This window comes from Corvus brachyrhynchos, unplaced genomic scaffold (genome assembly GCF_000691975.1).
Source record: "Corvus brachyrhynchos isolate BGI_N302 unplaced genomic scaffold, ASM69197v1 scaffold56, whole genome shotgun sequence".
Classification (NCBI taxonomy): domain Eukaryota; kingdom Metazoa; phylum Chordata; class Aves; order Passeriformes; family Corvidae; genus Corvus; species Corvus brachyrhynchos.
Genome location: NW_008238664.1, coordinates 9,796,204 through 9,809,605, shown reverse-complemented (window position 1 = coordinate 9,809,605; position 13,402 = coordinate 9,796,204). Strand labels below are relative to the sequence as shown.

Genomic DNA, 13,402 nt, shown 5'->3' with positions numbered 1-13,402 from the left:
ATGTTGTGGCAGAAAATGTAAATTTTTTGATATTTCAAGAAAGTTCCCTAGATCGGTTGAGCAAAGTGGCAAAAACCTGACAGCTGAAGACAAGGGAGGTGGGAGTCAATAGTGTTCAGCCCACTGGATAGAGTCACAGCCTTACCTTGAATTTATCCTGTGAGAGAGGCTCTTGGTGAAATGGGCTCTCTGGGCTACCAGTTGATGCTAACCAAACAGTTTCTGGAGGAGTTATTTTTGTGACCCTATAAAATAAAACTGTTCAGAGGTTCCCCAGAAGGTAGTGTATGGTTATTTTCCTCAACAGTAGCATTTGGTTATTGCTCAACAGTAGCATTTGGGTCTCTTTTATTCTGAGTTTAAGTGGGAAGATATGGAGATAAATGAGAGGCATGTAATCAAATCTACTGGAAGGCTTACTGCACTAGAGCAAGGTGTGAAAGTTATGGCTGTAGAACATTCATAAGCCCTTGCAAAAGGAATGCAGGAATAATAATATTCTAAAATAAAAAAAGTCTGATGTCTGAAGGAACAGGAGCTATGGAGCAGTGAAAATTCAGCATCTTAGTCTGGTGACATTCAAAAAAAGAAGCCAGATCCAGGAAAGGAGTTGTGTGCATGCTTGTGAATATTTTTAAACAATTTTGAGTGCAAAACCCTGTCTACCTCTGTAATATATTAATGTCTTCCAAAAATTTGATTTAGCTCTGTCTTAGTTTTTATCTTTCTCATTCTCCCATTTTTAGTGGGTTCATATACTCTGGATAATAAATGAAATAATGGAGAAGAGCAACATAGCAGACACTAATGTAATGTTTGCAGAGATAACACTATGTCTAGCTGCAATACTGGAAAATGTAGCTGATTCTACAAGTGAATCTAAGGAAAAAGAAGGTAAAGCTTTGAAGAAAAAAAGAGTCTTATTTCAAGAATGACTTTCAAGATTGGAACTTTTCTGAGCTGAAAAGTGACAAACATACATCTTCAAAAAATGTTGTAAAGAGATTGTTAAGGGTAGGACAATGTTTTTCGCACAAAATTTAATCCGTAATTGGAGCTAATGAAACCTGTTTTTCCAAGGATTTATGATTTCTTTCCTTACATTTCCAGTTCTACTGGAGTAACCCCATTTTGAATTACATCTCTTATTACTCACTCTCCTGATATGTCTTCTACATGTCTCTTAGCCCCTTTGGAGTAGCCTCGGATCACTGATATGTTCTTTGAATATGGCCTAGACGGAAGGGAGTACATGCTGTGGCTCATTGGAGCATTCAAATGCTGGTTGATTAGTTGCAGGCCAAACAAAAGGGGAAAATATTGAGGTCATACTGAAGCTTTTGCATTTATTGGGTCATCAGTTTGGTTTTCTTCTCTACATAGTCTTGATTTTTGTGTAGTAATTCAATTGTTTTTGAAGTTGAACTTGGCTGACATTATTGGGATGTGCTGTCACAATCACATTAAACATATTTCCTTCCTAAACCTGACTAATGCTGTAAAATATGAATATTTAGACATGCTTTTAAAAGTTCCCTGTTGTGTATTTTGGAATATGAATCATAATTCTCATAAATGTTTTACGGCAACTAGAGAGTAAGTGTTAAGGATCTTTTTAGACCATGTCTAGAAACAGAAAGAAATTATAGTAGTTTTGCACTTTCAGAAGTAAAAAAATCTTGGGAAATTACTATTTGTTATTAGGTATTGAGTAGGTATTGTTTTTGGTGGTGCTATGAAAATCGTAATGTTCTCTGGGAGACTAAATGAATCCTCATTGTAGCACCCCTTCTTTTTCATTCAGTTTAGATATGTCTTTTTGGAGGAAAAAAAGCTGAATAGATAGGAGCCATAGGTCAAAACAGGCTGACAGTCAATGACATGCTTGTGCTGAAAAGAGCCTATTTACTGAATGAATACTGAATAAACACTGAATGAATACTGAATGAATACAAATCTTCTCATATAAGAGGAAGAGATGGTGAACAAGCAAAAAGAAACATGCAAAAGTGGCACAAGGAGTGACCAGAAGGTTGTTCCTCTGAAAGGGCAAAATATAATTTATTTCAGCAAAGAAATTAGAGGGTTGTAACCAAGAACTAAAAACTTGCTTTCTCTTGTTTTGAAGAGGAAAACATAAGTTTGGATGCATTCTTCATAAATGAAAGTAATTTAAACAATCAAAGCAAACTTTAAAAGGGTGATAATACCACTTCAAGAAATACTGAAATGAAATAGTATCTGTCATAAAAATATGACCTCCTATACTTAAAAATCCTTCTATAAGTGAAATTAACACTAAACCTACTGTGAATTAGATAATAATAGATTTGAGTTGATTTCAAAAGGGAGAATTGATATGAATGCTACAAAAATATGAGGAACTACAAAATGAGTCCTAGTTTCATTAGCTTGGATATAATGCGGCTGTGAAATATAGGGTACCTTTAAAATACAATATTATTGGATAATCATATCATGTATTAGTGTAACTGTACATACATTGCTGTGTGTCTCAGCCCTGGCAAGCTTTTCAAGAAACAATATCATTACCTCTCACAGTCAAACACTGAAGAATGGAATTATTGCCAGACTTCAAAATTAGTAGTGGAGCTGATCAAATGGTACTAACATTTTCTGGGTTTATTTAATTTTCACTTCTGCTTTTCTTCCTATTGAAAAGGAGGAAGTGCCTCTCTTTTGCAAGATGAAACCTGTGATATGCCTGAAATACTGATGGTAATGTCCAATTTATCTTCATTGATACATTGATTTTGTATAGAAAAAGAATTGCTTGAAGCTTTTAATACAATTTTGTATTAGTTTTACAAAGATGAAATGTTTCACACCATCTTGCTAGTGCAGAGGAAAAAAGCAAAGATATTTTTTCAAATGAAATAAAATTTGAAAATTTTACCTGAGTCTTTTTTATCCATCTTTTTTATGGAAGAGATTGTATTTGAAACTTTTTTTACAGCATGAGCACAGTAATTTCCACTGTATGCCTTTTTTTAATGCCAATCTGTAATACTAGCCTTAAATTGCTTAATAGCACATTCTATTAAGATGGTAGAAATTTTAGTCCTTGCTTCATTTAGGAAAGTATTTTGGGTTGTGTTCTTGATTCCTTCTTTTTGTAAGGATCATGTAGAATAAAACATCCTGAGTGTCCTTGCTTTGTTCAGCACTTTGCAGAATTGTCCAATCAAATGACTTACTGAAGCATGTTAAGGACAAATGATAAGCATTAGCCTGAGGGTTGAGGAGTGTTGTCAGTGATATGTCTTAAGGCTTACACACATGGAGAAGGTTTAGTCTAGTGACAATTTACTTAAAGGTGGTGTTTTCTGAAGAAACAGTGTTTTCTTAGTAGTATTTAATGGAATACTGAAAAACTGCTTGTGAAAAATACTATGTTTTCTACTTAATTCTCTAAGTTCAGATTCATTCTGCTGTAAGCTAACTCTGAGTAATTGGGTTGGGTTTTTTTTTTTTTGGAGCTGAAGGAAAAAGAGTCCTACTTGAAATTTAAAATATTGATATTTGTATATTAAAGTATGGGAAGTAGTGCCTGTGTAAAGATTATCTGATAATTTTAAACTTCAACAGCTAAAAAGAAAAGCACATTACTTTTGATAGTCTATATTATAGTTTTTAATGTAATAAAACATGTTTATATGGGTTTTCATTTCAGAAAACTCCTACAGAACAATTACAAATTGCTTATGAAATTCTTGAAAAAGCAATTAATGACATGAACACATCTCGGTTAATGACCCTTTCACGAGACGGAAAGTCGATATTTGACAACTGCTCTAGAAAGGTAAAGTTTACAAAAAGCTACACTGCAACAAAATCTATCAGTAATATATTGTATTTTGGTGACATATACCTTGTATTTTCTTCATACTTAGAAATCTCAGCACTATCAAATGTACCTCACCTTCCTGGCCCATGTAAGAAGAGAATAGAAAAAATATATCTCTGTGTACTAGTGTTGTGGTTTAACCCCAGCTGGCAACTGAGCCCCACACAGCTGCTCACCCGGTCCCTCACAGTGTCCTGGGGGAAGGGTAAAAGCCAGAAAACTCGTGGATTGAGATAAAGACAGTTTAATAGGGAAAGCAGAAGCTGCACACAGGCAAAGCAAAACAAGGAATTAATTCACCTGTTCCCATGGGCAGGGAGGTGTTCAGCCAACTCCAGGAGTCCCCATCACATGTAGTGGTGACTTGGGAAGACAAATGCCATCACTCGAACATCCACCCCTTTCCTCCTTCCCCCAGATTTATATACTGACCATGATGTTGTATGGGCTGGAATATCCTTTTGGTCAGTGGGATCAGCTGCCCTGGTTGTGCCTCCTCCCAACTTCTCGTGCCTCCTCAACCTCCTCTCTGGTGGGGTGGTGTGAGAAGGAGGAAAGGCCTTGATGCTGTGTGAGCACTGCTCATCAGTAATGAAAACATCCCTGACATTATAAACACTATTTCTGGCACAAATCCAAAACACTGCTCCATACCAGCTACTATGAAGAAAACTAACTGCCAAAGCCAAAGCCAGAAAAAGTTGAAATAGCATTTTTCTCTTTCAGTAGTAAACTGTGAACTCATTTAGATTTTCTTCAACATTTTCTTTTGAAATAATTCTAATGTATAGATTTCATGTATAGAATAAGAGCAGAAATCCTGTTCATATTTATTGCTTGCAACTGTTCATTATTAAAATAAATTTTTGCTGTTGATGTGAGTTCAGATTTTCTAAATATTATCATTCTATATCAATATGATATTTGTTTTGTGGACTGGTAACACAGTAAAACATTTTTTGTAGTTTTGTCTTTATTATTGATCCAGTTTTCTATTGATTCTCAGATTTTGTCTATTTTTCTTTGTCCATTATCCATGCTTTCTCTGTTTGGTCTCTCTCCTTCTTTCCATGCTTTCTTGGTTGACTGCATTTTACAAAAATAAGAAATTTCAGTGCTTGTCAGTTTACTGAAATAATACCAATATCAAGAAAAATGCAGTAAGCTAAGTAGTAAAAGTTTGTATTTGCTTAATTGCCACTTCCTACTTATTAGGTGGACTCAAATGATCAGAATTTGAATTCTGTTTTGAGATGTGGTGACGATAAAACAGGAACAGATAATGGTTTTGTAACAGATTTACACTTGGAGCTCATTCAGGCCCAACATCGAGTAGCTGTGAAACTTCTTAAAATTACACAAGGTAGGTTTCAGTAAAGATAAATAATCTTCATAACTTGATTAGAGTCTTTTTGTTAGTATATTATGTAGTACTAAGGAGTAAAGGACTATCTGCTTTCTGAAGAGGAGCTGATGTACGCCACATATAGACGGAAATAATGTTCTGAATTTGCAGAATTTAGATTTACATGATACTAGTCTCCAACCTCTACTCAACCAATGGGAGTTAAATTTTGCTGCCACTAACAGACATAGTTCCTAGGCAGTTCATTGTTGTAATTTAGGTATAATATTAACTTTTACAGTGCCTTTATAATATTTCTTTTACAGTAAAGAAAAGTTGAGGGATGTTCTGCAGATTTATTTTTTTCTGTAATGCTAGTTTTCTCTCTAGATAATGGCTTGAATATTTTATTCCATGCTCTTGGTAATTTGAACTTCTGCTCCTGTGAAGTTGTCTCTATATCTTTCCAGCCAGCAGATACCCCACTCTTGCCAAATGGCCTCTGAAAAAACTCAGCTTTTTCTCTCATTCTTAGTGTTGTTTTTTTTTTTTTAAATTAAAAGTTAGTATTAGTTTGACACTACAGAGCTGCACTATGCCCCGCTCCTTATGATCAAACAAAACCTCTCTTTTTCTGTGGTGTTAATTGAACTACTAAAGATGTTAGAGCAGGACAGTGGAATATTTTTGTGGCATGATCTGTACAAGAAATCCTACTTGAACCAAATAAAAGAACGTGAGATGGAGCACAGCTTTACTGTAAAACTACATATTAACCTCTCTCACTCAATTTTTTTTGCAATAGCACTATCAAAATAACTCAGTATTTCCTTTCTACACAGGTGCTCAAGTTGTTGACAGAAGTCTTAAGTCTAGTAAATTTCAGGAGAAGAATATTGGAGCTTTCCAATATTTATCAGGTAAGGCTTATTAATTAAGATTTTAGAAGTATTATAAATTATTGTCACTGTTTTACAAATGTCTTAAAATATCTGTTTTATAGAAGAACTTATAATGAAAAAAATTAAAAGGAATAAGCTATCCAGAGCAATCTTTTTGATGCAAAAGGCTGCACAGAAGTTCCCTGAAGAGTTAACTGCTACTTCCCAAAGGCAGCTACTGGAGGTAATAAGAAAAGTCTTATGATAGAAATTCTTTGTCATTAGCACAGTTTTTCGTCTTCTGTGTAATTAAGACAGGGAATACTAGTTCTTATAAAAACGAGAAAAATGGAGAACTTGAGGGTCATTGTGTGTTTTTAACTTCTATTGTCAATTTTTTTCCTGAGAAATTTCATTATGATGAAAGAATAAAGTGACCTTAAAACAAGGAAGGAGCATATCCCCAAATTTTGTGCATGCATGAAAACTGCAGGAAACCTGAGAGAAGATAAGATCTTTCCTTCTACACTTAATCACCTAGACTTTGCAGTTATGAACCTATACCTTGCCAAAATGTCATTCAGGTTTCCTTATTGTAATCTTCAACATTGTTCTTCTTCCAAGATCTCTAAGTTTTCTTAAAATACTTTGGCTGGTGATGATGACATGGAATTTATTTTATTCTTTCTGAATAAACAGGTTAGATACTGGGATTTTGTAATTTTTTGGTGCTAGAAGTAGATTCTTCCTGGGCTCATTTCAGTCTCTTGAAATCAATGAGAGTATTTCCACTGACCTTTGTGCCAGCATCTGTCCATGAAAATTGCCTGCTGACAATTTTTGAATAATAAAAATTTTAACAGGGTTTAAATTTTTTTATAGCCTGTACAACAGATAACAGAATCTGCAATTTTCACTATATAATATATAAAAGAGTATTTTAAACAAGAAGTTACTAGAAAGTGTTTTTCTTTTAAGTACCACAAATTTGGAAGCATGATAATTAATACATACATTTATTACATCAGAAGAATGCAAAAACTGGATCTGAAAAGTCATACATTAAAAATCTCTCTCATATATTTGTAAAATATATGTTATTTATGAATATCATAAATATATCAGATGTTGGGATATGGTATGAAATTTGGAACTGTAGTCACCAATGAAGACTTACAAGAAGTTACCAAGAAATGTGTGGTTATCCCAAAGAAACATTTACTAAGCTCTTACACTGACCTTCACTACATTTTGCTTCTGTGCACTTTTCACCAAGAAAGATGTAGTTAAAAAAATATAATATATCTGCAGCTAGTTGCCAGAAAATATCAGAATTCACTTTGTTTGGACAAACGTAGGATGAGCTCTTTTGATATTTGTTTTATGATGAAATATTTAATTATATGCTCAATAATTTTCCTGCTTGAGGTGAATGGTGCTCACTTGGTAAACAGCAAATCCATGCTTTTATTTTAATGCTTTTGCTTTTTTTATTGTAGAGTTCTATATAGAATTACTTGCATCTTCTGGTCTTTTCTGCTGTAATCAGCACAATATGCTACAAATCTGTTCTTGTTGTGTAGCAAAATTTGAAGCAGTTTATTTTATTTTGAGATGCATACAAATAAGCATTTCTTATGCAGTAAACAACTGAGTAGGTATGGAATCTTTTGAATATATGTGTATACTCAATTATCTTAAATTGCTTAATGAGCATTGTGCAGCCTTCCATTTTTATTATTTCTTTCACAGCTGTTTAATTCTTCCTTCCTTTCCTATATGTCTAGTTGGACATGTAAGTCTTTACAGAATTGGATACACTGGTAGTTCTCATTGGCCAGTTGTAAAATCGAATTAATGCGATTAAGTTAATACCATGGTGCTAGTCTGTGACAACAGAGGCAGGGATAACGTGTTTTATTTCAGGTCAAGCATTTGGGGTTTTTATGGTGACATTTGGCTTCTTCAACCGTAAGATTACTTGTTGGAGAGGATGAAAGTTTGGTAAGAAAGTTTCACAGGTATGTAGGCTTGGCAGAAAGATCTCTGAATGTAGAAACTGAGGATGAGATAGAAATGAAAGCAAGTTTTGATATAGAGTAAAAGATGTTTTGCTGAAACACTGATCGCTGAGTAACTGAGAAGGCAAAGGTTGGAGATGAGTTGGAAGGAGATTTTTATGAATAGGACAAAGGTATGTGACTACAAACAAAGACACGTTTGTCACCAAGTAAATAAGTCTCAAGAAGAGCATAAGTAAATAGAAAACATGTCTTTACCAAAAAGAGAGATATCGCAGGCAAACACGAAATGTTGATGGAGGAAGAAGAAAAGAGGTCTGAGAATTTTCCATTGTAAGCTTAAATTGTAACTTACTTACTCTTGTGATTGGATAATAATGACTATAATATGGTGATGGTAGTAGCTATGATAGGCTATAGGCAAATGTAAAGGTGTTGTGTATGGTGCTTATTGGTTGTTATGTATTAAGATACTCTGCAAAGAAAAGTATATAATGCTTTGTAACTTGAACAGAAAGCGGCTTCAGGTGTGCCTACAGCTGGAGCTGGCAGCTGTAGGGCTGGCTCTGGATACCCACTCCCTGAAATGCTGTAACTTCGCCTATGCAATAAACAGCTTTCAAGAGAGCCTGACAGTGCAGACATCCTTCGTGAACCTTTCTCCTATAATTACTCTTGTTCATCTTGCAACACTGCCGCATTTATTACCTTCCAAGTTCTACAATTACTGAAGTACAGGTCATGCAGTACCACTCAGTCACAACACTATCTTTACTCGACCTGGGAGCATTTCTGCCCTTGCATTAATCAGAAATATGTCCTCAGACAAGAATGAGTCCATGATTCTTTTAATTAAAAATTGTATCATAGGACAGCTTATCATGAAGGAGTATATTTTTAAAGGAAGCAATGAAGCTTCAAACTACTGATTGCAAAAGTTGAATGGTTGTGTGATGGAAAGAGTCACTCTGTATCTTGTTCTTTATCTTATATCCTTCCTTTAATGTGTCCCATTAGGGTGGATGCAACCCTAATCTAAAGGGGGAGACAGTGGGGAGGAGTGGTAGGACTGTGAAAATGATTAGCTAAGCAAAAGGCTCTATTAAATCTTAGCTCTCTGTTTCACTCATTTGACCACAAATCTGTAATCTTTTAATAATTTTTGAACATGAGCTTCCAGGCTTACTCAAGCTGTGATCTGACCTGCTGTGGTGTAGTCTTCTAAATGTATGAGGACAGAAACAAGGAACTGTTAAGGTGCAAGATTTTAGGACTGTCACTGATTTGCCAATATCTTGGAGGGTTTTTTCAGTTTGTCTTCCAGACTCAGCTCAGCCTAAATCTCCAGTGCAGGGTACTAAAAGGCTTCAAATAAAATTTCTAGTTCTAGGAATATATCATTTCTTGTCTCTACAAAAAATGTAATCCTGGTTCATCTCTGGGAGTTGGCCTTTTTGGCTTTGGTATGCACTGAACAGCTGCCACAAGTCAAGATGCAGAAGTACTAAGTTCTTAATATTAGATTTCCAAGTTAAATTTCTCTTGAACTGACAATGAAATCAAGGTGAAGAAACCAACCAATTTGCTATTCAGTCAAGTAAGAAAATAGTGTACCCTTGATCTCCAGCCAAATGGCCACATAATCACTGTGTGCAGGGGGTTCCTACATCTTTGCAAGACTAATAGACTGTCAGTCAGCTTTAAGCTGTCTACAGCTAACAAAGTGAAAAATGGCTTAGCCCTACTTTTTCTGGACCCATATTCTCCTCCTTTTTCTTCATTTCTAGACTTTATTTTTTCCCTCTGTTTCTGAAGTACAAAAAATCAGTCTAACCGCTTCCACAGCTCCTTCAGAAATTCCACAGATTAGGTTTCCAGCTCTCTCCTAAATAGGAGTTGATATCTTTTTTGTTTCTTGTTGGAGTTAATCACTGGCTGGCACTAATTGCTTACCAACGTTATTTGTGATCACTCTCTTTTTTCCCACAGGTTCTTCCAAAACTGGGTATGCCTCTTTCATAGGCAACCCGGCATTCTCTAATTGTGAAATTAATCTGCATATGTAATCTTACACAAAGCACTGTTCATCCTGATTTAGGATGTAGGATAATATGAAAAGCTGCTGAAAGTTTTCTACATAGCAGTGAAATTTTCTATGACAATTTGAAAATAATTTTTAAATTTTAAATCTGTCTGATTGTTGTATTTTAATAATTTTCCCTTTTGTTTTCATTTCAATCATAGGAAGCACTAACTTTAATTGAGCAAGTTGAAGCTGAACAAAGTGCATTGTATCGCAGTCTCAAAGAAGCTATGAGCAGCAGGAAAAAAAGCAGGACTCCTCCTCCTCCTCTGTTACTTTCTAGATCACATTGCTCCATGACATTTAAACCAGCCCCGTTTGATTCAGATATTCAGGTAATGTTTTTCATGATGACTGCATAAGAAATAACTAAACAATACACAAGAGAAAAACTTGTTTCAACACATTTTTCTCTGTTCCTGAGAAGATTATGTTATTCTGACTTAATTAAGTATCCCTTTTTTTTCCTCTGTGAGTCAGTTTTCCTCTGTGACTCACTGTTTTGATCTTCACATTTGCATAAAACTTTTTTAATCTCATGCATCATGTTCCTTGGTGCTTCTGTTCTCCAGTACTTACTTATTCCACTTATCAAAAGCTTGTCTTCTGTCTTAGGGGTTGACATACTCCTAGTTACCCTCTGAAGAGATGCAAGACTTGCAACATATGATGCAAGAAAGTAGCACACTGAAGTCTCTGTTAATGAACTGTTGAACTGACGTAGTTCAGGTGGAAATAATCCACTTTCTGTTGAACTTGTAGAGTCACAGAATTGTGTGGATCATAGAGGATATTAGGAGAGGTCTCTTGTCCAACCTGCTGCTCGAAGTGGGCTTGGCTATGAGATTAGATGAGTTTGCTCAGAGCTTTATGCAGTCAGTTCTGAAAACTTCCAAGAATGGAGACAGCTTCTCTGGAAACTGTGTTCCAGCAAGGCAACATGTTCATAGGAAAACTATTTTTCTTATGTACATGTGGAATCTCCCTTGCTTCAGTTTAGGTCTATGGCTTGTCCTCCTCCTACCATGCATGCACTACTGTGAAAAGTAAATGGCATCTACTCCTCTCCCTTCCTCTGCTAATCAAGTAATTTTATCACAGAGGCCAGGAATGGTGGTCAGCCCTGATTTGCCCTTGGTAAATCCATTCTGACTGTTCCAAATTGTCTTATTCTCTTTTTTCAAGAAAGGATTCAGGTAGGCTGAAGTATGAAAATTACACTAGCTGCAGCTTTCTTGAGAGAGAAGCTTCCGTATTTTGCAAGCTTCTTCAAAATAATCTTGTGTATAAACATGGTAGAAACTCAAATCTTATTAATAGTGCTAAGAATGTTTCTGTGAACAGTTGTTTCAGAACCTGCAGTTTTATTGCAGTTTTTTAGTGAACTTCAAATAGATTAAGTAGGGAAAATTTTATTCTTTTTATCCTGACTGAATATAAAATAAAAATTTAAAAAAATCTTTAAAATTTGGTGGTTTTGTTTTGGTAAGTGTTCAAACTTCATTTTCTTTGATACATTTTGTTTGTCATTTTAAGAGTGAATGCAGCATCTTGGGCCGCTAGATGGCGAAATATGATTATTATTCTTATAATTTGAGCCCAGCTAGTCTGGAAGAATTTTTTATCTGAAATTACACATAGCTTTTGAGCAGACAGAGAGGGTATTTTTTAATGTAGAAGTTATTATCTGAATACTTAGGATTTAGTTATTTTCTTAGGATAAATTTATGCCTAGGATTTAATTAGACATATATAGTTCTTGTACTAGGAGTCAAAATACCTCTGAAATTTTTAGATCTTAAGGCTCATTTGCTGAAAATAATCGCCTCAATTTCAATAACACTTTGTGAAAAACAGTCAACAGGGGAACACCAACAAATGTCATCATTTAGACTTCTGTAAGGCCTTTGATATGGTCCTACATGACATCCTGATCCCCAGATTGAAGAGACATGGATTTGATGGATGAATCGCCATTCTGTGGATAAGGAATTGGCTGGATGGACACAGCCAGAGTTGTAGTCCATGGTTCTATGTCCAGGTAGTGAATGGTGATGAGTGGGGTCCCTCAGAGCTCAGTCTTGGGACTGGTGCTCTTCAGTACCTTCATCGATGACACAGACACTGAGACGGAGTGCAGCCTCAGCAGGGTTGATGACAGGAAGCCAAGCTCTGCAGTTGACACAACAGAAGGAAGGGATGTCATACCTGCATTTCTTTTGCCTGATTTTAAGGATCTGTCCTCAAGCAGTTTGCTGAATCAGAATCTGATGCCAACTTTAGAAGAATACTATTGCAAGGATCAAATAATGGATCTAGATGACTTTAAATCTGTGACCTATAGAGTTTGTGCTTTGGGATAGCTTTGAGGAATAGGGTAACTCAGGGTGGGGTTAGGATAATGGAGAATCATCTGTTTTTATTGCCACTGTAGTATATCTAGTTCTCCAGCTAAATAAATTAATTGATGTTTTTAGTGCAGTTAGACTAGACTTTTTTATAACTAAGCTGAGGTTTTTTGCAGAGACTGTTTTCACAAAATTTTTACATTCTACATTAGGCAAAACTTGGAAATAATACTGTGCATCAACTAATTTTGTTCTCATTTTCTTCAAAGGTTTCATGGTACTGTATTTTGGGCTCTGTAGCAGGAGGAAGTAATACAAAAGTAAGGTTAAATAGCAATAAACTTCAAAATTCAGGAGAAGAGGTAAGACAGAGGTAAAACTTGTTTAGGTAATTCGCTCTTCCTCTAAAAAAACCCAGCTCCCTAAATCTTTCTATCTGACGTATTTTTTTAAATAATGTAGCTGGCTAAGCCTTTGACAAACTCTTCTATCTTTACACCAGAAAACTTCCAGGAATCTTCTTGAATAATAAATTAAATTACTCAAAAGCTTCAAGTTAAAAAAATCTGTCTCTTGTTATAACTATGTTTTTTTGGGTGATATCTAAGAAATGCAAAAGTAAAAGAAAGCATATGAAATATTTTTAGAGTGTGCTCCAGACACTACTCTTTCCAGAAATTCAAAAAAAGAGAAATTATAGACAGATTATTATTCATTTTCTTCTTAATTGTGTAATTTCTCTCAGCTATTTCTTCTAAACAAGACATTGCCTTAGTTAATTCTGGCAGCATGATAATATAACTCTTTCAATAACCTTCACATTCAGACACAGTTTATTTCTAAGTTCACGCTCTTT

General features: G+C 35.1%; 1 protein-coding gene across 1 annotated transcript in view; it reads left to right on the top strand.

Moving 5' to 3' along the window:
* CFAP54 (cilia and flagella associated protein 54) overlaps positions 1 to 13,402 on the top strand; it is a 96,544-nt gene that overhangs the window by 16,343 nt on the left and 66,799 nt on the right. Inside the window, exons 14-21 of the mRNA XM_017738039.1 lie at positions 747 to 894; positions 2,684 to 2,739; positions 3,695 to 3,823; positions 5,084 to 5,231; positions 6,056 to 6,133; positions 6,217 to 6,338; positions 10,360 to 10,533; positions 12,816 to 12,908. Coding sequence (XP_017593528.1) covers positions 747 to 894; positions 2,684 to 2,739; positions 3,695 to 3,823; positions 5,084 to 5,231; positions 6,056 to 6,133; positions 6,217 to 6,338; positions 10,360 to 10,533; positions 12,816 to 12,908 — 948 coding nt within the window. The remainder of the gene's footprint in view (positions 1 to 746; positions 895 to 2,683; positions 2,740 to 3,694; positions 3,824 to 5,083; positions 5,232 to 6,055; positions 6,134 to 6,216; positions 6,339 to 10,359; positions 10,534 to 12,815; positions 12,909 to 13,402) is intronic.